Below are 24000 nucleotides of genomic sequence, written 5' to 3' on the forward strand. Positions count from 1 at the left end.
CAAGCACGTTACATGTTCAATCAACATTCTGAACAACAGTTCAATTTGGGGCCCAAGGTGACCAAGGTCGCATAGGCCCGATGGACCGTTTGCACAAATGCCAAGGACGCAGAGGGTGTTGCTACGAGGGTAATAATGTAGGGGATATTATATGGAATGTCCCCATAACTACGGGCGGACAGTCGAGGACAAAAATTCTATTCTATAAAATTTCCCCGTAAAAATTAAAGTTAACAATGAAAAGTTACATGTATGAATTTTTTGGTTTGTAAATGTCTTTGGGGTACCAAAATAGATAAATGTCATAGATCATAAAAACATTCTGTTGTTATCAATGAGGGTTTTCATGACATTGACAGATATGTCAAAATCCACCAATCATGCAGCATTTGGACCTCCCGTCTACGTATTGCCATCTGGCGGATTTTTCAATCGCGAAAACCCTTATTGCCACTTAGATTGTAAATTCCGTTATTAATTATTTTGGGTTTGGCTATAGCTAAGGTATTTTTTAGTAATTTAATAAGAATCATGAAAGTGCCCCTTTAATTTAGCTTTCCATTTCGCTTAGCAATCTTTCCAAGTTTCGATACTACAGTATTTAGATGCTACAGGATCTATTTTAAAACAAAAACGTAGAGTCGGATGTGCTTTTGTCTGTACAATTCTATACTGTTTTACAGTAAACGTACGTAAAGTAGGTACTCGTACTTATGCGGTATTAATCCTTGTAAAAGTGGGTACCTAGACGTAATTTGGTTTTATTCAATAAAAATCTTAATTATAACCGTAAAATCTGTCGATTAATTAGGTACTGCCACAGAATAATAATAAGTACTACGTACAGAAGTTTTACTTCGCGAAGGTATTTAAAAAAATGTATTCTCAATGTCATTAACAATATGGTGTAATTTAGCCTGTCTCAAGAGTCAAGCACCATTTTGTTGACAAACGTCAGTGATCGGCACTGCGCCGAAGCTATAGGGCTGACTTCGGTAAAATGATGTGACGTGAGGTGCCAAACTGCGGAAAATGGCGGAGGAAATACATGATTTAGCATGAATAATTTTAACTACTTATTTACCTCTCAGTGTCTTGAGACAACTTAAAAAAGTACATTCTGTGTTTTTATTATTATTTAGGCAGTTAAAAACTGCACAGTATTTAGTACACCATTTTCTTTATTTTCTTCCATCATACACAAGAATACGCGTGCGTGAGTCAATGTTCGCTCGTATGTGAGGCCTTGTCGAATAGTATCCTGTAGGTGGGCCATCGTGCGTGTTTTGTTTTCGATGTAAACTCGCGGAGATGAACAGGCCTGGTACTGCTTACAGCAAGTTAAAACTATATGATTGATAGCTACTAATTTAAAAGTTGATCGAAATAAGTTAATGATTTCTAATTAGATTTACTACAATCCAATTCCATAGTCTAGCGTATTTATTATCTGTAGATTACGTTTGATCACGCCGCTAATTTCAATCGTAATGAGATGTTACGCGATTTGATTTGAATTGATTTAATCAGTTGATCAATTTGCGATTTTATAAGGATTATTCATATTAGTATGAGTTACGATAGAACTAATAATTTGAGAAAGTTTTGCAGAATTGAATCTGATTGAGCTCTTTTTGTCAAAGTACGAAAAAATACAAAAGACTTATGACTTTAGAACGTATAAAATATCATGATACACAAAAATATCTGCATCGGCCGGGAATCGAACCCGGGCCGCCCGCGTGGCAGGCGAGCATTCTACCACTGAACCACCGATGCTTGTTGACTAAGTGTGAAATTACTGTAGTAATACAGCTAGCAGTTCTTTTAACATTTACACAACTGCTGAAAGAAAGGTAAACACTCCAAAATATTTCTATAGGAATAGGAATGATGACATTTTTATTTCGAACAATAGTACAAAAGGAAACATTTCAACACTGCTTATTGAAACAAGTGTTTTTTAGAATTTAGATTATGCTAACAGAGAGTTCGTTGTCACTGATCATGTTTCTTAATCACATTCCTTGACAGAGATATTAGGTATGTGATAAAGTTGAACAACATTGATAATGATTGGTAAATAAAGGTCACCGTCAGATGGCGCCAAAATGCAAAAGAAAGATGGCGTCAACTCAGCAGCTGATCGACCGCACTTGACGCATGACCCGCGCGACCGGTCGCCGGCCAGTCCCACGATCCGACCGCGATCGCGACTCGAATCCACAACACTGAGTCACTGACTCACAGTCGCGGATCCGCGCGCTGTGGAACGCACGGCCGTAGCGCGTCGCGCCAGTCAATTGTTTATTTATAAATGAAACGACGCTTCACGAGTGCACGATTCGAAATTCGAAATCTCCGATTTTGAATTCGAATTTGGAACGCTGGGGATGCGACTGTCGGATGTTACGCAACTAACTCAGCTGTATGAAAGTTATCAAAATCGATTGTAAGGATGCCTCTCGGAATATAGACCAGTTTTCGCTGTCACTGTGTCTAGGTCAATCGATTTAGGCTAAGAGGGATCTTATCGGTGCAATTGTTCTTGTGATTACACATCAGTGGATACGGAAGTCAATGGTTTTATGAGTTCAATTAACAGTGTTAGTGTTGAAGTGTTGTGATTTATCGCTTGTGACGAAACTGCATTTAGATATTTAGTGTTAAGTGTTTAGTTACTATTGATAAGATGTTCGGCGTCCTGATGAAGCGGTGGAAGCCAAAAAGGTATAGTAATAAACGTTTTTAAACGCTAGATTCTTTGACGCTTTGCAGCAATACGTCAAATTAATGCTGCCCCGTGCATAGTTACAGCGAAATACATTTTTCTTATGTCACTCTCGTTGCAAAACGCTGGCATTTGGCACAGTTACTTGGATATTTGTCAACAAACACGAACGTTAAAATTTCATTCATCTCCACGTTTCATTCTTTGATTTTACATCACTCGGGTTTCAAGACTTTCAAGACGTCACATCAAAATGTTTTTTTTTTTGACAAAACCTAAATCCTGAAATAACTGAGGGTGAACATCAAAGTTTTTCAGACGCGTCGATGGCAGACATCGTCTGTTAAATTACCTTCTGTAAGTTAGGTAATACTTATACTTAAATTAAAATCAGTAGCTTGAAATTAACTTTATTGCCTAGCTCAAATTACAATGCTGCACAAAATCCAAACAAGGAGCTCAGCAAATCTCGACATAAGAAACTACTCCAATTACCAACAACATAACTATGCAACTCGTTAATTTTTTGCTTGCACTGAGTCGGCTAATGCAAGTATCAAGTTCACTTGCAAAAAGCTTATGCAAGTCATAGCATACAAATTGGGAGTCAAGTTGCATACTGTGGTGTACCTTCGCTGTATAACGCGTGAAAATTATTTCCCGTTTTTGCAACGTTTTTCTTTACGGATCCGCTCCTATTGGCTGTATGGTGATGTTACATAGCCTAAGGCTTTCCTTGATAAATGGGCTATCCAACACAAAAAGAATTCTTCAAATCGAACCAGTAGTTCCTGAGATTAGCGTGTTCAATTCAGACAAACAAACTTTTGCTTTTTAATATCACGCCCGTATTCACAAACATTACTATGAGGTCTCACAGTGCGCGTGGACGCATAGGGTCACATACGAACCAATCACAAAGCGTTCGATTTGCTGCGTCACTTAAGCAAGCATTGTTTGTGAATACGGGCGTTAGTATCTTAGATTGGGAGTCAGGTTGCATACTGCTGTGTACCTTCGCTATTGAACCAAATGAGCAGTTAAATTTAACGGCTGCATCACGGAAAGATACTCTCATACTTTGTATGAAATTACTCATGCAATCTATAGGACAGTAAACTTTAAATCCTTATCTAGAATACATTAAAAATGAATAGGGCAGTTATCTCTTTAATGCTGATGCACTTCTTACTGAGCTGAACCACAATGTAATTTGTTTGCTAACAAAGTTTCGAGCGAAATCATTTTGATTTGATTTTTACACCTAAAAATGTTGGAAGTAACGTCAATACAAGTAATTAGGGACTTCCTTAAAACAATCATTTCACACGATTTAATGATTATAAACATAACATGTTACCCATTTAATTAAAAATCAACAAAAAACTTTCCACATTCATTATTCTGTTGCTAATTAATGATGGTACAAGTCTAAAGGCTCTAACGCTGAACAAAAAGCAAAAAGGGATCAAAAAATATAATTTATTATGAATCTCCAATAAAAAATTGCGATTAGTCACACGTGAACATTAAGAAGGCGGTATACGGTGCATTGTGATCGGTGTAAGACCTTTTTGTAAATCTTTTAAAAGATCTCTGACCCTATAGAAAGATACGCACAATGGTATCAAGGGTTGACTGAATGATATCTTATATTCGCTCCTTTGAAGTAACAGGTATAATGCAGTAAAGTTTAAGGTGTCCCACAAGGTAGTATGTTAAGTTCTCGATTTCAAATTATTGATTACATTTCTCTAGTTTACAAAGTTTCTAATTTTATTAAATTGTATTGTATTATTGACTTTCAATAAAGAAATTTGATTTGATTGAGGAACAACTACATAAGTGACAAAACCATTATTACACAGTTTTACGATAAGGTCTTTTTTACAAGAAGATCCAACAAGATTTGTTATGACAGTTTGAAAAATAACTTAAAGATGTGACACCACGTTTGTGGTTGGGAGAAAGTTTATAGCGTCTAGTGGTATCTTAGTGATATAGCAGTAAACCACAGAGTACCATCGTAAAGCTATATTTTGTAACCTACGCATGTAAACATCAAAACGGTTTTAGCATCGGATTTATTTACACTAAGAGCATGTAAACGCAGTCACGCTTTCATGACTTCTTCTGTTCGTGGCTTATTTAAACTTGTTAACGAATGTGGGTCATCGTTATTAAATTACCGTGGTTCTGTCTTTTCAAATTCAACCTTATAATATAAGTTACATGAACAAACGGTACATTTGGGTTAGGTTTCTTGGGACCGATCTAACAGACATCTTGATGGTGTTTATTCATTTTAAAACGTAAGCCAAGTATTCATTCGTAAACATTCTTGTCTTAATTTCCCATTCATATCAGTTTTCTTCTTTTTCTTCATAATGGTTATTTATACCAGCTTTGTTTGTCATTTATTATCCGCTTTGCACTGGCTAAAGAGAAACTCGCTTCTTAGCTTCGTGCTCTTCTTATTTTTAGTAATTAATCGTTGTGAATTAAACGACAGTTTAATCTCAAGGATTTTGATTATAAAGATTAAGCTTGGTAATTTTTTTTATCCACAACGAGGAAGTTCTTGGCCTGTACCTCGCCTGATGGTAAGTGACGATCAGGGCCGAAGGTGGAAGCGAGCTTCACCCGGAATCGTCAACCACGGAGGAACTGGCTATAATAACGTGCTGCTATCTCAACTAATTGGTGGCAATAATAATATAAGATTGTCAAAAATAAAATTAGATAACATAAATAAAGGCCTATAGCTAGCGCCATGCTATCTTATCTTAACGTTGACGTGATAATGCCGTGTGTTAGAGCAAGTGCTCTATCAGAATAAACAACTCTCTTCCCGTTAGTTTAGTGGGAAATATTATCCGAAATCCTGATCAATTTAGATGGTTTTTCAAACAAGCCGTTTTAAAACTGTTGGTGTAAGACTAATATTAGGTTATAGGACTAATATTAGGTAGACTTAATAGTAGAAAAATATCATCATTTCAGCCACAGGACGTCCACTGCTGACCATAATGCCTCCCCTAATGATTTCCTTCCTGTCCGGTTCATATAATTTATAGAAAATATAATTTTGTTTATTAGTAAGTAATAAATAAGATTATTTTTTGTTAAATAAAAAGGGAAAAATTGCGTTAACGTCAGATGTCAGGAAGAGTACCTTAATGATTAATGAATTCATTGCGTAAACGACAACTTAATGGGCTTAATGACATAAACATTTTGTACTTAACATCACGGAAACATTTACGTTTAATTGATAAAGGAAAAAACGGTCAACAATGTAGAGGCAAGTAGATTGATTACTAAAATAGACACATTTTTCAAACGGAAAAAATTGTAGCAATTCTTCTGAAGTGTCATATTGTATTCTTACAGCGACTGCTATTTTCTATGATTTGTATTAAAGTAATCGAAGCAATGGAATTTTCTCTAGAAGACAGAAGAGATCTACCGAATAAGTAACTTAGTTTTGGCTCTGCAGCCGATTTCTAGAATAGATGTGCACAACTGTTATTAATCTTTTACTTATGATAATGATATTTAAAGTTATTGGGTGTATTCCTAATAAGTATGTTATTAGGAATTTAATAAATAAACATTAAATATACGCTCGATACTACTTCCTTAAACACAAAAACTAAACGTCCGTCCTGTAGTTTTTATTTTGAAACAAAACCAATTTCAATTCCGTAACCTTATAGTTAACCTACGTTGAGCCGTCACGAAGCGATGACGGCTAAGCTGTGTAAAATAATCTCTGTAAACACAATAAAGAAATAAAACCACTTTAGAATGCACGCTTTGATGTTACGTTATTCTTACATCACTAATTGACAACCATTTAAACTCTTTTGGACTTAGAAGGGACGGAATTAAAACCAATTTGAATCAAAACTGGGTAAAGACGCTAGTTTTCGGCTCTACAAAAAAATTGGTAAAAAATGACACTTTCAAAATGTGTATAAATCCTAGACTGCGTCTCACTTTTTAACTGTGATCGCAGTCGAATACCTGCTCTGATCAGTATTAAAAATACAATTATTAGACGCAGTTCTTAAAACTCCATAGGACTTAGAAGGGACATTTATAATTAAAACCAATTTGAATCAAAATCGCGTAACTCCGCTCATTTCCGACTCTATTATATTATTATATAACCTGGTAAAAAATGACACTTTAAAAATATCATTACAATCATTACACGCAGTGCGCGTGAATATTTTTAATTTGACAAGGTCATTAAGCTTGTTTTAGGGACCGACCCGACACGGCCCGGGGCGATCGCGACTCGATTACAAAGGATAGGGTTGCCGGTTTGAAGTTCGAGTTTACTGAGGGTTAATTAGTGAGGATAATAACGTGTTATGTAAGGGTTAACCTACATGTGGCATTTACATATTTTTGAAGTATCAATATTTTTCTATTTCTTATCGTTTTGAATATTTTTGTTCAAAACGATTGTATGTGAGTAAGAGTGTTTTCAGTAGCGCGATATTTTTTTTTTAAACTTTATCTGCATTAAACGACACAAAGGTCTTCTTCAATCTTCGGCATTGACTGTTCCGATTTAAAGCATCCGAAATTTTCTTGATTACATCATTAATGCCTTCAAAAGGGTTGATAAGATAAGAGGAAGGAAATAATTGAGAGGAAAGGGACGGAAGGTACTGAACTCGTTGAGAGCGAATTTGACTCGCATTTGGCGAGCTTTATACTGATACTCTATAAGACTTTATTGTTTAAAGTCGTAGGTGTGTCAATAAATCAATTATAATAGGAATCTAGTCATCTACATATTAGGTCAGGTCAAGGCAGCCACAAAAGGAACCCATAAGAAAAATCTGCTAGTAAATATATTCCAAAAAGTATATTTTACGATTTGTTTACAAATTGACGCTATCTCGTCATTGTTCACCTTGACGACTGATATCTTGGCTGGGTTATGTCTACAAGGACGTAAAAAATAATAAATTAATTTCATTTTATTATCTCACGTTTAATAAATAAAAGCATTAATAACAAAATCAATTGTTGTTGTTTTTATCATAAAAATCATGTTTTAATATTTATGTTTGTAACTTAGAGGTAAAGAGTCGAAACATTTTTTAAGTTCAAGCTATATTAAAATAATAAAAATGTTAAAACGTACAGACAATAATAATAACTAAGCACTGTGAACCATACCTATGTAAGTATAAATTTGCTATAATTTAGCGGCATACATGTGTAAGCCTGATGGGCTGCACTAGTAAGTGCTAGTAAGCAGTTTTTACTTTTTTATATGGACTTCATTAATATAGTATAAAATATTTAAATATTGTACCATACTTATAATAGGCTTTATGCGCGTGCGCCATCCCTAGACCCTTCCAATCTACTCCACAGTGCTGCCCTCTGGCGGACCACCTGTAGTGATTTTAATTGGAAATTGGCCTTCTATTTGTACTGCTCAGTCTCCGCGCTTCACGCTGTGTGGTCACCTCAGATCATAGAAGGGAATAGATGTGAAACGGGGGCGTGGCGCGTGTCTCCGCGATATGCCCAGAAACGAACATCGCCCGCGACGCCAGGTTAGTCGCGATTCAGTCGTACTGAGGAAATGTTCTCCGATATTGTTGGATAATGCGTCGTAACGTGCAATAACATAAGTGAAACGAAGAACTACAGGAACAATGAAGTCATTTACCACATGTAAGTATTGCAAATCCATTGGTATTTTGCTTATAAATAAAAAAACTAAACATTTTTACGAACGAATTCAGACATTTACTGCGATATCGAAATTAGTGGTGATAAAAATTCAAACACGTTGTACATTGACGATTTAGTTAGCAACCACTTTATGTCATGCGTAACTACTGCGCAATGTATTTTATTTCTTCCGATATCCACTGACGCGTGAAAATACACAGTACGGCCGCATGTGCCGGTCGTAACATAGTGCAGGGCTCGTGTTCTAATACGGTTTCCTATTATCGATAAATAGAAGTAAATTATTATTTTCTATTTTCTAATTTTGAATGAAAAAATCATGAGTTGCTTGCGATTTTTAAGTTTTTACAAAAACAATAACAATAGTAGAAGGGATTAGTAACTGTCAACTATGTAATTACTAAAAGAGCTAGTTGAAAGCCTAATATAGGCATTATTTTTGATAAACATAGGCGGTACGAATTTCGCCATAATTAAAAAGTTAATGCGCGATAGTAGTTAATAATAATTACAGTGATCCTGTTATTATTATTAAAGTAAATAATAATATATTACCAATATTGTAAATACTGGTAAAAATCGCAAGTACCTACTTAACCCATGACTTTTCATACAAACTTTGTCAGTCTATAACTTCTATACTCCATCGATAACGACATTGAGCTTTGGTTGGGGTAAATTAATATAAGGTAACTTCATTTAGTCCCAATAATTGATTCTGAGTTTTTCGTCCATACAAAATGGAACTGACTCCTTTATGCAAAAATCGTTAAAGAACATAATAATAACGTATAATAATAAAAAAGTTTTCATACAAGCATTTTTTAAACCAATTTCGAGCCTTGCCCCCAGGATTTAAAGTATCGATATCTTATCGACTCCATTTTATCTTTCTTCTCTCTAATTGCTTTTTTCAAAGTGTGCGTCACGTCACGCGGCCATTGATTGGCCATAAGGCACGCCTTCTGGCCAATCACAGCACTTTTAAGCCGGTTGCACATGTTGTCGTAGACTCTCAGTCGCTTTGTTTTTACACAGTTGAATGTGTGTGTGGGAGCTGTGGTGGGGGAAATGTGGGGACACTGGTTCTCGTTGTAGTTACGCGCGACTTCATATCTATTCTCTTTCTATGATCTGAGGTGGTCACCCTCATAGTTTTTATTATTTTTGGGTTCCCCTGGCAAGGATTTTTAAATATTATTTGTGGATAAAATAACGATTACAGTACCCTTTATTATGTCAGGGCTTATCCAAAACCTAACAGTTCTAAAAAATCGGCTCAAAACATAACCCTCAGTGTTGAAGTCGGTCAAAATCCTTTGCTTCACTTGTTTCTGTTTGAACAAGATTGCGCGCCATACATCGGCGGTAATAAGCATGTGCCCACACAAAATTGTTGTCTAACAATTTAATAAATAGGGTAAGTAACCCTTCTCCCGGCCGCGGGGAGTTGCTTCAAATTATCCTGCATAGAAGTTTGAATAGTCCAGTTTTGCTTTATTTTTAGATATTTATTGCTAGATTACTTGATTGGGGTAGGATGATAGATTGCTTATGAATAAGACAAGTAAAAGATAGATTATTATCGTTAATGATGGTATGGTATGGTGTGTATATTGCTAGGTGGTTCTTATTAATGGTAATGGTTTTTCATAAAAATAAATAACCCACTGTTTGCTAGGTGGCCATTATGGCCAATGCACTTTGGTTCATTGCAAAAATCATATGCACCGGAGCATTTATCAAAATACCTACCTAATTCATAGAAAATGATAATACGAAACGTTTTTTATTGTTGAAAAATTTGGGGGAAGCTATTGTCCAGCAGTGGACGTCATTTGGCTGAAACGACGACGAAATGTTTTTCAAATATGCAATCACAAAAATTCACAATTTTGACAGTTCCCGTAAAAAAACATGATCGTGAAATAAGTGATTAGTCTGAGAAATAACTTTTACGGAAGAATACAACAAAACGAATATAACCTATTACACAATTCCATTATCCAGGCCAAGGATCTATGATTTAATTAAAAGATGATTGGGTCATCAATCTGTGAGATATATCAACTCGTAAAACACGGCAATACATAGTAGAGTTATGTGTTACATAGATAGGTAATCCTTTGGACTTCGTTGCTTCGTTGCGTAAATAACTTGGTTTTCAAGGTCTTAGGACAATTTACACGATCGGATAGAACATCTTAAAAGTATGTTTTGTGTCAACGTAAGGTTCATACTCTAAAACTAAGTTTAAAAATGAATTCATTGATTGAATGAGGCATGTTGAATTTCAATGACAGGTGAGAATGTCTCATGATTATGATGATGATTATGTCTTGAGTACGCATTACTACAGTTTAAGTGTTTTTTCATTATTCTTCGTCAGATCCTGAGATTCCTGTACCATTTGATACTGGCCGAGTCACAAAGGTATTCCAACTGTTCTCTATTGTGATAACCAGAGTGCTATTAACCTTTCAGGAAACTCGTTGCATCACGCGCGCAGCAAGCAAATTGTAAAATTACCTTTTCAGATAAGAAGTCATACTACCGTCACAGGAAGAATGTTCACAAATCGTCATCCCAGATGTGTAAGATCTGCGGCAAGCCACTGAATTCGACATCGATAGAGTTCGTATGATAGAGTCGGGTGTAGGTACTTCGCGTTTTCTACTTAAGTAGACTTACTTAACCACAAAAACTCATCGAAGAGATGATCGACGTCATGTTAAATTTTTTAGAAAACATTAAGTTAAAGAGTTGTATGTAATTACTCTTGCTATGCGTTTTAAAATTATTTATCCTGACAAAGCATATCATTTGACCCATTTCCTCTTCTATCATGTGGGTTGGAACAACTGATACTGTGTCATCATCAAGCCATAGTATCTGACATCGTGGTAACTTAAACAAAAACGACATTAATCCGATGATCTGATCAAGATCATTACCTTGCATAACACGATCAAAAACCCGTCCCGTGTGAATCTCCCTTTTAGATTTGTCTCTCACTATTACGTCACGTTTTATTTTAATCCATCGGTTATCGAATTGATTAGTTACCTCATTGTGTGTCTGTTGATCCGGAACTTTAGAAAAAACCGATAAAAAACCGGCTACCAGTAAATCACGGGTCCTGTTGAAAAAACCGATTGGCAACAGATCTTGCAGTCTTCTTGTTGACTTTTGTAGTGTGATACTTGTTAAATTTGGCAATCAAATCAAATATTATTTTTGCAAGAATGTTAAAGACTTACAAAACGAGCTCTTTGATTCAACACAAGCTTAGATTTACGCATGAGAGGTGGCATTTCAATATTTTGAAACAGCCTAGAATTTGTTCTTGGTGCTAGATTTATTAGTTGAGTGTCAATTCATAATACCGACACGAGACTCGTATTTCTGTCAAGACAAACGAAATTTGATTCGATTTCAACTCAGAGATTGGTGCAATCTCAATATTACTGATACCTAACTCGGGCTTTAATATTTTTCTTGAGCTTCAACAGAATTTCAAACTTTGTACCTAAGTATTTAGCTATGTGCCTGTTTCTTTCTTGGCTCGGGGTTCCTTTTTCAAATCGTTTTGAAGCGAGACCGCCGCCGTAGGCTAAAGTCATAAAATATGCAGCCTAGTTACTTTGCCTTGCTGAGGGATTTGTCAAGTCAAACGAAACAAATAAAAAGTTGTTACTGGCAGCAAATAATACTAAACATAATTTGAGGTAAAAAATATAAAGTAGAGATTCCTTACTTACTGGGAAGCCTCCGCACAAATATTGTATAAAACTTTTTGTCAATAAACAATTTTTAATTTTAATTTTAATTTTTAATTCTAGAGCCTACCAATGGTAGTCCTTTAATAGTTTAATAGTCAGATCCTTGAGGGATAAACGCATCACTGCTCTCCCTTTGATATTATAATCTAGAAGTTATCTAATCTATCGAGCATCAGGTGAATAGCCTTTGCAATGTGCATTTATGCATAACATTAAGATTACGTGATTGGAAATTAAATTAGAAAATAAAGGTAATAATAATTTACATATTTTTGCATCTTAAATGCACAATGAGTCGGCCACAACGTCTTAAAGAGAGCTGATAATGTCTTGGTGAAAAAAAAACAGCCTTATGGAGAGCCTTGGGGATTCTTGGCCTGTCGCCTGATTGTAGTGATTTAAAAACCATAATATCCCGAAATATCCTTAGAATTAGGAGGTGTAATGAAAGATAGTAGGGGCAGGGGTTATGTAGCTAGAGAAAAGACGTCACTAGAAACAATTTTTTGTTGCAAAATCGCTTGTGTTTTAATCTACACAAGGTACCACAGTGTTTACCTTGATGATCCGTCATATTTACCTGCCTTATTAAATCACCACAGAGTAATTTAATAGCCTGTTTAATTACCCCACTAAGAACCATTAGACCGTATTTTTATTGACAGCAAACTGGCATAAACAAATAAATCAACGTGTTAGGAAATGTGCGATCTTGTCTTTCAAATTATTTTGCGATTTTCAACTTTATGCTCATAGATATAAATAGCATTGTTTATTTGCACTCATCAGTATGAACAGAGGATGCATTTACGTCAAAGTATGGTCCGACCGATAAGGCAAAAATGTCCGTATCAGATAGCGAGTTGTAAACCACTAGCGATTGTAGACTTTAATCCGTTGGTTTAAAAGCAAAAATGTTTTTTATAACTACAGGTCGATCACTCGGTTCCTTACTTCTTTATAAGAGGCGTCAAGGGCTGATTCACACATTCTATTGAAAGGGAAATGAACGCGATAATTAATCAATTATTGAAAAAATGCACCTGTTTATTATCAAAGGGCTTGCTTGATGATAGGGAAGGAATGCGAGAGTGTAATAAAAAAGACCTGGACAATAGTAGTATTATAAACACTCATTTTGAGTTACAACAGTATTCTTCCAAAGCAGCGATGGAATTACGCAGTAGAGACTTTTACGATTTTATTTTCTGCATTACATCAAAAGAAGGAAGTGTTACGCAAAAAAGAAAATACTTGATCATGATTGTTACAAGCAATTATTTATTACCTAATTTAATTCACCGAACATTGATATTTATCGCGCGTTAGTTAAATTTTACATATACATAAATCGTTGCAAACTTTCTAGCGAGTGCGAATGTCGCACAATCACCGTCGTCACCAAAGTATTTTTATTTCAATGTCAATAGCCACTTTCAAATTTTTAAGAAGCTAGGTAAAAAGATACGCAAATAAAAAATTAGGTAATAGTACAGTACTCGTCACGTTTTCTACTTCAATGGTTTTTCCAACGTTTTTCATGCGCTTTTAAGTGTTTCCGTGCAAAGTAAATTTATGTACATACATTTGAGCGCCGAACGTGTTCATGAAACGAAAATGTATTCCGAAGCCGTTTGTGAATGGTCATTTATACTGTTATAATACAAAATGCGGGCCCATTACACCTGTCGTTAGGTAGTTTGTTTTAAAATATGTCCTCATTTGTGTGTGGACTTCTAAAATAATGATACTTGCGTCGAATTCACAGTTTTGAACAGCAACGTGATACAACAACTCTGTTTGGTTATACAGTTGTTTACAATATTTTGTTTGTTATTGCCACCTGCGATTTCAAGGATTTTTAAAGTTTACTGCCTTTTAATAGGGCTGTGAAAACGTATTGGAATTTGCCTTCGAATATTTTGCATGTTACATAGTTTGCGGAATCCAGTTTTGTTACTTTACTGATCGACAGCAGCTGTGGAAGATAATTGTGGTGGTAACTATATTTAGTAGAGCGACACAGTGTCCTTACAGAGAGGCAGAGTTACACAAACTGTTTAAATAGTTAACAACCCTAGCAGCTTCTAGTTCGGTTCCTGACGAGTGTCAAATATTGACACTGTCCAGTGCCTCTTGACTTTTAAAGCAAATTTTGTGTTTGTTTTTACGAAGGTCACCACAACACAAAGTTACAACAAGTACGAGATGTAATCATTCATTAGTATCCTTCTTTTTAAGCTTTCAATAGGAATCATAATTCCAACACTATGACTTTTAAATGGTTAGCTAAGATTGCCTTTTTTCATCTTTTCACTTTCAGTAATAAACAGTTCGGAAAAACCTTTTACATTATTTCAAAAATGTATTAATTGTTAAATTAACAGTAGAAACAATATCAATTATACTTTCTTTAACCGTAAAAGGAAAAAATTCTCATGCCGATGCATGTACTAAAACGGATCTTTTGTTTAACAAAAAGTAGTCCAGACACGCTAGGGTTGGTCACCCCGAGGAGGGTAAACGGTGCAGCGCGGCGGAGCGTGCTGCCGACTGGACTGTGACAGTTGTTGGGTGCTTTACCCGACCGCTTCGCGTTTACTGTTGGGGGAGTTTTACTTGCGTGGCTTGGCTATTGCTATTCCAATTTATTATTGTAATAAATAAAATCTTTGATGATAAAAAACCGGAACATTATTTATCAGGATTCCGACTTCATTTGATTCCGACTACTTTATTTCATTCTAAACATGTAAGCTTTATGGGCATCCTTGTAAGTGTTTTGATAGATCAATAAATTTTAAATAATAAAAAAAATACGTAAAATAAAAAAAATGAAAAAGTATGGAATAATAAAATGAATTTTTCCGATACCGGGAATCGAACCCGAGCCTCCTGGGTGAGAGCCAGGTATCCTAGCCACTAGACCATATCGGATGTTGCATGGTGAGGCGAAATTATGCTTTTTGTAGCAGATAAAGTTTTGTGTATTTTCTTGACTGAAAGATGATAATATTTTACAAGCGTATTTTTTTGCCACGCTCCCTTTTCAATTTCAAAAGTAAGTGGTTTTTCGGATGAAACAATATTGTGTAAGAAGGAAAAAAATACTGAAATGTAATAAAATTACCCTCGCTTTCGATACATTCAAGTTTTTTACTTACTTAGTTCTGTATTTTGATTACTTGTCCATCTGCTTAGACATTTACCTTGAATTTTCAAGCAATATTGCCTCGATTACGAATTCTTGGAAGGTCAAGCTTTTTCAAAACAAAACTTAAAAATTATAATTATTGACTGTTTCTCACACATACAAACTTCGTATAAAGATTATAAGTAAAGTAAAACAAGTTACATATTATTTATGTATCAAAACAAGTCGTATACTTATTTTTATGTTACCGTTATTTAAAATATTACACGAGTCTATCCTGAAAGTAAAAATGTAACGGGAAATTGAGGTCAGTGGGCAACAGAACTGCCGGTTAAATTTAACCGGAGTGACACAGCGCATTAAAATTAACCGATGGGAGGAACTAGATCGCGGGGACACGCATTTTGTGAAATAAATAATCAGCACTTGCCAAATTTTTCTCGAAGCGCTGGTAGGGCAAAAAAAGAATGAGACATGTATAGGCTCCTTAAGAGCATTTGTCAATTTTTAAGTACTAATTTAATTAGTCCAAACAAATAAAGATAATTTTGATTTTTGTTGATTTTTTTTAAGTGTGAGTGATTCGCGAGTTTTAATTAAAAAAATAATTAGAGTCTGCCAAATCTAAAGATAGAAATTGAAACCACTTATTTTAAAGGAACTTTTTGAAGCTTTAATTTATCCCAGAAAATCTATGTTGTTATCTGTGGTGAATAAATAAGTCAGTTTATGGTAACTTTTAATTTATTAACATTTTGAACAAAAGTTTTTTGTACAACTTATTTGTTTACACTTTATAGAAATTAATTTAATTTGTTAGAAATTAAGGACAAAATCTATATCTAAAGCACAAAATAGGAAAATCTAAAGTGATCTTATGTAGGTAATTAACTTGTAAAATATTGATGAAGCACACACATAAAGCAATAAATGAGCCTATACCATATTTCAGCATCACATTGACCTTTTACGAATTCAATTTAATATCGATATTTCAAATCACCATGTAACTGTGTTTAAATTAATCTAATGATCTTTGGCGTAAAAAATATTGACACAAGAATAAAAAATTACGACTAATGATGTCTACAAAATTGTATTTTAATTTAAACGAATACGTCCTAAAATTGATTGTACCTACAAGTTTTGCAAACTTGTAGCTGTTTAATCATACGCAGGAAGCAGGAACCAGTGTCACTTCTCACTGTTTATTCAATTTTAAACTTTATGCTGAAGGAATTAAGAGTGCGAGGTCAATATAAAATTGGCGTAAAATTAAGAATTAAGATTAAATTAATTGATAATGATTCAAAATCTCGTCTTAAAACAGTGGTAGGGGCCAAATAATCTTGTTTTGCCAATTGACCTACTTTAGTATCATTCTTTTAACTCTTATTTACAATATTGCCGTCAGGAGGTTGTCATAAATAACGGAAATAAATACTTTTAGTATTTTAAACAACATAAAAAGTCCAATTAATCTTACGAAATTAAATTAAAAGGTTATTAATGTTGTGAATAAAATTTTGTGTTATTTTATTCGCTTATTATTTATGCATGCTTTTCTGTTTGTGTACTAAAAACGCGTAAAAAAGGAATGCATCGGCCGGGAATCGAACCCGGGCCGCCCGCGTGGCAGGCGAGCATTCTACCACTGAACCACCGATGCTTGTTAGAAAGGAGCGAAATTACGTAGAACGTGCAAAATACATCTTTATCAAGCTAGTATTGGTACATGGGCTTGGGCAGTGCTATGGGCCAAGATGTGAATGAAATCAATATAATTTTTAATTGAACATAATTTAGTACTTGCACAAGAGCGAGGATCAATAAATCATTATTTAATACGAGATTAAAGGATTTCATAACTAAAACATTTGTTTTGCACTCAAAAATAATTATGTTATTATAGGTGTTTTTTTTATCTTTCATCGCTATCAAAACTATTCAACTGTTATTACCTACAATCAATCAATTTCAAATTTTCAACGATTCAAAAACTCAGCAAGACACAATATTCGAGCTAATCTTGGCCGTGTTGTGTAAATCGTAATAAAATTTTATTCACAATGATAACGAGAGTCAACGACCGGCTAACAGCTGTAGGTCACGTAGCATAACGTTACGTATTCGTGTAAATATAGACCGCTTGTGGTTAAAATCGGAGCACGTCATAGTCATAGATAAACGAGTTAATAGTCTCACTGGACACGATTTTTTAACATTTTAATAATAGAACTGATTTTAAATTACTTTCATCATCACATCATCATTTCAGCCATAGGACGTCTACTGCTGAACATATGCCTCCCTAATTAAATTACTTTAATTTATATTAATTCACGTTATTTTGAATTTAAATTATACAGGGTGTTAGGTAAGTGGGTATATGAGCCGACACTAGCCCATGTTAACATGGCCATATAAATGGTATGGTGAAGTCAGAAAATTGATATCTTCATTTTAATTATTTTAATTTTCATACAAATCGGATTTTATAAAATTTATTTTGTATGAAAATTAAAAAATGAAAATGATGATATCAAATTTCTGACTTCACCATACCATTTATATGACCATGTTAACATGGGCTAGTGTCGGCTCATATACCCATTTACCTAACACCCTGTATACAACTTTATAAAATTAACATTCGATAGGTATTGGCAGACATTTTGAGAAAGAAATTGGCAGAAAACTACCAAGAGAAGAGAAGGTTTGGTTGCCATTTTAGTAAAAAAAAAATTTTAGTTCTCCGATAAAAAGTCCATGTTTTAAATAATGATGCATAAATTAAACAAATTATAACAATACTAGCTTTCCGCCCGCGGCTTCGCCCGCGTGGAATTTTGTCTGTCACAGAAAAACTTTATCGCGCGCGTCCCTGTTTCAAAAACCGGGATAAAAAATATCCTATGTTCTTTCCCGGGACTCAAACTATCTCTATGCCAAATTTCATCAAAATCGGTTGCGAGGTTTAAGCGGGAAAGCGTAACAGACAGACAGACAGACAGACAGACAGACAGACAGACAGACAGACAGACAGAGTTACTTTCGCATTTATAATATTAGTTGGGATTTTAATTCTAAATGTCGTCTTCTACATTCATGAACTGCGGTAGCTTAATTAATATTTTGTTAACCAGTTTTTTACGAAATAAAAACTAGTAAATCGTTATTTGAGATTCACGTAACCACCCAGAGCGCCGACGCAAAAATGTCGCAGTACTTTTTATCATGCTAAAAAAGCTGATTCGTTAAACTTAAGACTTGGCACACTTAAGACAACTAAGGCCGATTTACTTGCATTCACTTAAGCACGAAATAGCAGTTTTTTTTTATTCACAACAAGGCAGGTATTTTGACCGCAATCGCACCTGATGTTATGTGAGATCTGAGTCTAGGATTTACAGGTAGTACCTACCACCTGTAAGTGCCTGTAATTGTAAGTGAAATAAATGTTTTGAATGGATTTTTCAAGGATTTATTTACGTCTCGCTTTCTTTTGTAGGTATAAACCGGAAGCGTCATTAATGTTATAGGATGGACCTTATCTAACAAGCTGTTAGTAGGTGGGCGCGTCTAATCTTTTATTTAAATAAGAAATGTTGCCCATTTCTGCAATTAAATTGCATATCAACTGCAATAGGAGAATCACGATCGCAATTGGCCGGTAACGAGTTCGTGAGTCAGGAGTCGAACCCACGGCTGATCACGGAGTTTTTAGAAATTGGGATAGTTAGGAATAATACTCCGTGATTCAGTTTGGAGTTGATTAGCTCGTGGAACCCTAAGTCACACGTAAGTGGTCGTATGAGACCGCGGTAAAAACTGTTTTTTATTGTCTCGATTAGCGTACTTACTTGAAGGGCTACAAATACATATTTTGTAAAATTTCTAGTTAAACGGACTACCGCACCGCACGTCTAGGTAGATACTGTGGTAGGTGTGTTTTTGTAACAAAAAGCATTTGCTAGACACTGCACTTGGTCTTGCGATGCACGGGAAAAAACGGCTTTAACATCTCATTTTTATTTTATAGTTCGTCAAAAACAAAGATTTGTTTTTTAGTTGTTTATGTCATGTGTAACTTAAATCATGTGCATTGTGCATGATTCCTAGTGATATACATGTGCCTCTGTTGTTTGCCACTGCGTATTTACATAATATTTACACGAACGTGATAATTTTAACCTATACAAAACCTTAATTACGTGTGCTTTGACAACATCAAACAGAGCACATGAGAATGTTGTAAATGACATAATTAAGAAAGAGTCTTATGTGGTCCCAGAGTATTAGTAGTGGAATTTTTACAACTCAGGAGTTTAATGGAATTTTTGACCGACCTTAAATAGAATAAGAATTCATGAAATTTTATTATTACTCGTTACAATTTACAAAGTAAGAAGCAGTTGCTAAAATGTTAATTTTAACGAAACTTCTCTCTATTAGCCAATTAAAAGAAGTGGACAAGTAAATAGCCCTCTCAAAGTGGAGGAATTTATGGCCACGTCCGTAGTGAGAGCTCCCGAAGTAGTTTTATTTAAGTAACGACAGAGACCCAGGAAATGCAGGGGTGGCACTTAGGTACAGGTGAAGGTGAAAGCCAAGTTTTTAATAAAAGTGGCAATTAATTTTGTATACGAAGCAGAGGATAAGTTTTGATGAATTGGAAACTGTCCTTTAATAATCATGTATTTACCTATTATGCTATATTCAATCAGTCACTGGATTGATCATTTTAACCAGTTGTTATTTATTATAATCCAATACCAAGCGGAGATTTAGTTTCACTTAATACTGGGGCTTTTTACGTAGTTTTAATTGTTGTTATTAGTTGGATTAACTTGGCCTTCACTTATGAGTTTTAATTTGGCGCCCAAGCTGTTAGATCCTTGTGGGAATAGTCCCGTTTTAGTCTGTTGTGCTAGCGACTATACCATATTATTGTTTTAACTTTTACCCCACCAAAAACAATGTCACACCCCAGAAAAAGAGCTCATTGTCACTCATTAATGCTGCTTACTTGTCAGTTATGCTAACCAGTTAAACAATCATATTAATTTGCATACAGCCTGTCAGAGGTGACAGGTGACACAATGACGGCATACACTCCACACTAATTACTTAAACATTAGTCAACATGTTACGACATCAGGAGATGAATCTTAAACTATCAAGTCAGCACCATACTTAAATAATAATATCTACTTACTTTCATAAAAGATAGTCGCCCATATTCACAAACATTACGATGAGGTCTCACAGTGCGCGTGGACGCACACGGTGACACGCGAACCAATCACAGAGCTCTATTCAACGCTGTGCGTTCGATTTTCTGCTTCACTTAAGCAAGCATCGTTTGTGAATACGGGTGTAAGACTCACGAACAAAATTTTGATAAAATTAGAATTTGATCAACTTGGCCCTTTTTTAAAACAATTTGCTGTCTTCCCTACTGGGACTTCAGACATAAAATAACAAATCCAATTTATTGTAATTTATTACATCTGCAATAATATTTCAGAGTAAATAAATAAAGTTTATCATTCTGACAAGAACAAGTTTAGTTTAACAGAAAACCATAGGAAGAAGTTGTAAGCTTGCATTAGTTAATCAATGAAGATCTAAACTCAGTCCAGCAGTTCAGAACTGACAATTTAAACTCCTGAACGGTAGCCCTGGCTAATCCCCCTTGACATTTCAGCGAAGGCTTCCGAGCGACCTAGTTTCAGAAGTCGGAAAATTCCGTTGCATTTCTGGTACAATCTATGGCAGAATCTGGCATTTTTGGCAGTGTATCAAATCTGGATGTATCAAATAAATTATGGTAAAACATATGGTAATTAAAGGCCGTAGGTGTAAAAGATAAGATGACATGACAATAGTTTGTCTCAGAGTGCTGATATAGAGTCTAAAAAATTTTAATGGGTCATGTAAATATTCTTAAAGAGCTATGTTTATTTATTTATTTAGTTTATTCAGAAACTCAACAGCTATATTACATTTTTTTAGAATATTTTTCTTACAATGGTGGCACTTAAGCTAAAAAAGAGTTCCATGACATGCAATAATGTTCGTACATTATAATATCTATTGTTATTTATTCATTTATACATTTCTTTCTTTTTATATATGTTACGGTTAATTTCAAATTGAAAATTATTAACAATAACCGGTTATTATGAATAATTACCGACAGTTGCGGTAAAAGTGATAAATTAATCACATTTAATAGTGATTATTTAATAATTCAACCTTAGTACTAACAAATTTCATAAAAGAGAACAACATCTTGTGTATGTGCTCGTGTACGGCCAAACTTTTGAACGTTTTAATATCATATATTAATATAATTTGGCATAATGAGTTTGGAATGTTTCTTGCATAATATTACTTTTCCATGATGCCTATAACACAATGTTTTGATTGTAATAATGATAATGTAATTATGATTATCGTAAATATTGGGATAGAAAAAAAAACAATAATCTTCAGTAGAGGAAACATCAACGAGTCTGTATAAATTCATGAGACATGTGTTCAAAATATTTTATTTATTTTTGGGCTCCACTATTTACGAACCTACTAAATAAGGCCATGACAGTTTTAAATAAATTATTTTTAACATGTAGACGTGGGTCCTACCTACTTACAGAGTGATATTTTAAAGTTTTGAGTAGGTAAGTTTAATTTTTATAGATTCTTTAAACAGTTTCATCTCTATTTTAGTAAATCTTTGACATCTTTGATTTATTGTTTCGAAGCAGTGGTAGGGTTAATACTGGAACGTGTAAAAGAGCTTTTTAAAAGCCCATTTGCAAAAAATAAATGAGTTTTATGAGAGAGAGAGAGTTTTTACATACCTACCTATTTTATTCACATGTTTATACCCAAGCTATTTCAGCGGACTGTACGTGCCATCTCGAATACATATTTGATGGGGATAACATCGAATCTGACAGAAAAAGATGGGAGGGCCCGCACATTTTTTACTTTGAAGATAAATAGTTTTAGTGAAGTGACCCAGTTTATTTTCATGCTGGGAAAGTTCCGGTCGGTTAGGGAAATTGTGTTTATCTTTTGAATATACGACTATACAGTTACAGACCCAAAAGAATTTAGATATTTCAGCTCTATTTTTCGGTATTACTTTAGAAAACTTATTGATAGTCAATTAATTGAAATCATATTGCATTAATTAATTACACTTAAAACTTACGCCGAGAAATCATTGAAACAGTTTTAATTAATAGTAATTAATATAATTAGTGCGTTTGACAGCGCCAGTAAATTAATTTAATTATAGCCCTGATGATAAAGATATAAAATTGAAATTCATCAGGAAAATTAGAAATATTTTGGTGTTGTATAATATACTTGCTGGCATATAATGTACTTACTTATATGAGTGTGATTAGCCTTGTCAGCATAATCATGTCAAGGTTGATAACGTATTGCAAGCCTAATCAATTTTATACAAGTTTAGGAATAGAGGGTTTTCTGTGGTTAATATTATGTATTTTACATACAAGAGTATGTGAAGCCGTTCGTACCTATGTTGTCTGGTAGGTTCACAAAGTAAGACATAGTGCAAAGCTTTTCTTAGTTTGAAACTAAATGGCGCTGTGTAAACATTTCCCAGGGTAAATTGATTACGATAGGCTTCGTTCGTTCGTTCGTTTCAGCCGAAAGACGTCCACTGCTGGACAAAGGCCTCCCTCAAGGAGTTCCACAAAGACCGGTCCTGCGTCCAGGCGCCTCCCGCGACCTTTACCAGATCGTCGGTCCACGAATTCCACGATAGGCATTTTATAATAACTAGTATTAATAAGGTCAATATTTTTGGGGTATTAGAGAGGTCGATATTTTTATTAAATTAATACAATGTTGTTGTCTTGATGTCAGATTTTATGACTGCTTAAGTTGTCTTACGGTCCAACGATTAACAGTATCATCGAAAACCTTTCTCAGTAAGTGAATTGTATTCTTATAAGAAATAAAGTGTCTTTAACCACAAAACCTTACTAAGTAAAACTTATATTAAATAAAATAAATCTCATCAACGATTCCTTAAAGACATAAACCTATAGCTTTATTGTCAGATATCCCTCATAAACGTATCCAAACAACAGTAACAAACCAGAACAGTCCCCGCTAACAATCGAGGCTGATGAAAGGTCCACCTCCCAGGGGTCCAGGGTACGTGATGTGAAAGCCAGAGCCTCGTCGATACAGTTATGCCACAGTATAGGGGAATGGTAAAGCAAGAAATGTTTCGAAGGTTTGAACTGAGACGAGTTTTTTTATTAGATAGTCATTCATTATAGTTTGTTAGAAAAAATATGACAGTGGTTAACTCCAATAGGCACTAAAGCTGCAAAAGTCTCGTTTTATCGATTTGGTATGGCAAAGGGAATGTGTGACGTCACTTATTTGCTAATTAATTTCAAATATGAAATACTTTTCGTATACAAACAATGCCTCGATCGAGTAATCGAGAGATCTCAAGATTTTTCCCTTTATCCTTTTTATTTTTATCTAATGCAATATTAATCTTTAAAGCTAGGTAAATGTTGTCTATTTTGATTATTACAATG

General features: G+C 34.6%; 1 protein-coding gene and 3 non-coding genes across 4 annotated transcripts in view; 1 reads left to right on the plus strand and 3 right to left on the minus strand.

Annotated features, from left to right (window-relative positions):
• Positions 1-1708: 1708 nt before the first annotated feature.
• Trnag-gcc (transfer RNA glycine (anticodon GCC)) lies at positions 1709-1779 on the minus strand. Its single transcript has one exon. It is a non-coding gene; the product is annotated as a tRNA-Gly (tRNA).
• Positions 1780-2264: 485 nt separating this feature from the next.
• The window catches only part of LOC135072114 (uncharacterized), a 521318-nt gene continuing 499582 nt past the window's right edge, over positions 2265-24000 (plus strand). The window contains exon 1 of the mRNA XM_063966067.1: positions 2265-2730. Within this exon, the coding sequence (XP_063822137.1) occupies positions 2693-2730 (38 nt within the window). The 5' untranslated portion in view covers positions 2265-2692. The remainder of the gene's footprint in view (positions 2731-24000) is intronic.
• Trnae-cuc (transfer RNA glutamic acid (anticodon CUC)) lies at positions 15109-15180 on the minus strand. Its single transcript has one exon. It is a non-coding gene; the product is annotated as a tRNA-Glu (tRNA).
• Trnag-gcc (transfer RNA glycine (anticodon GCC)) lies at positions 16996-17066 on the minus strand. Its single transcript has one exon. It is a non-coding gene; the product is annotated as a tRNA-Gly (tRNA).

The sequence above is a fragment of the Ostrinia nubilalis genome, chromosome 5 (assembly GCF_963855985.1).
Source record: "Ostrinia nubilalis chromosome 5, ilOstNubi1.1, whole genome shotgun sequence".
In the NCBI taxonomy this organism is placed as follows: domain Eukaryota; kingdom Metazoa; phylum Arthropoda; class Insecta; order Lepidoptera; family Crambidae; genus Ostrinia; species Ostrinia nubilalis.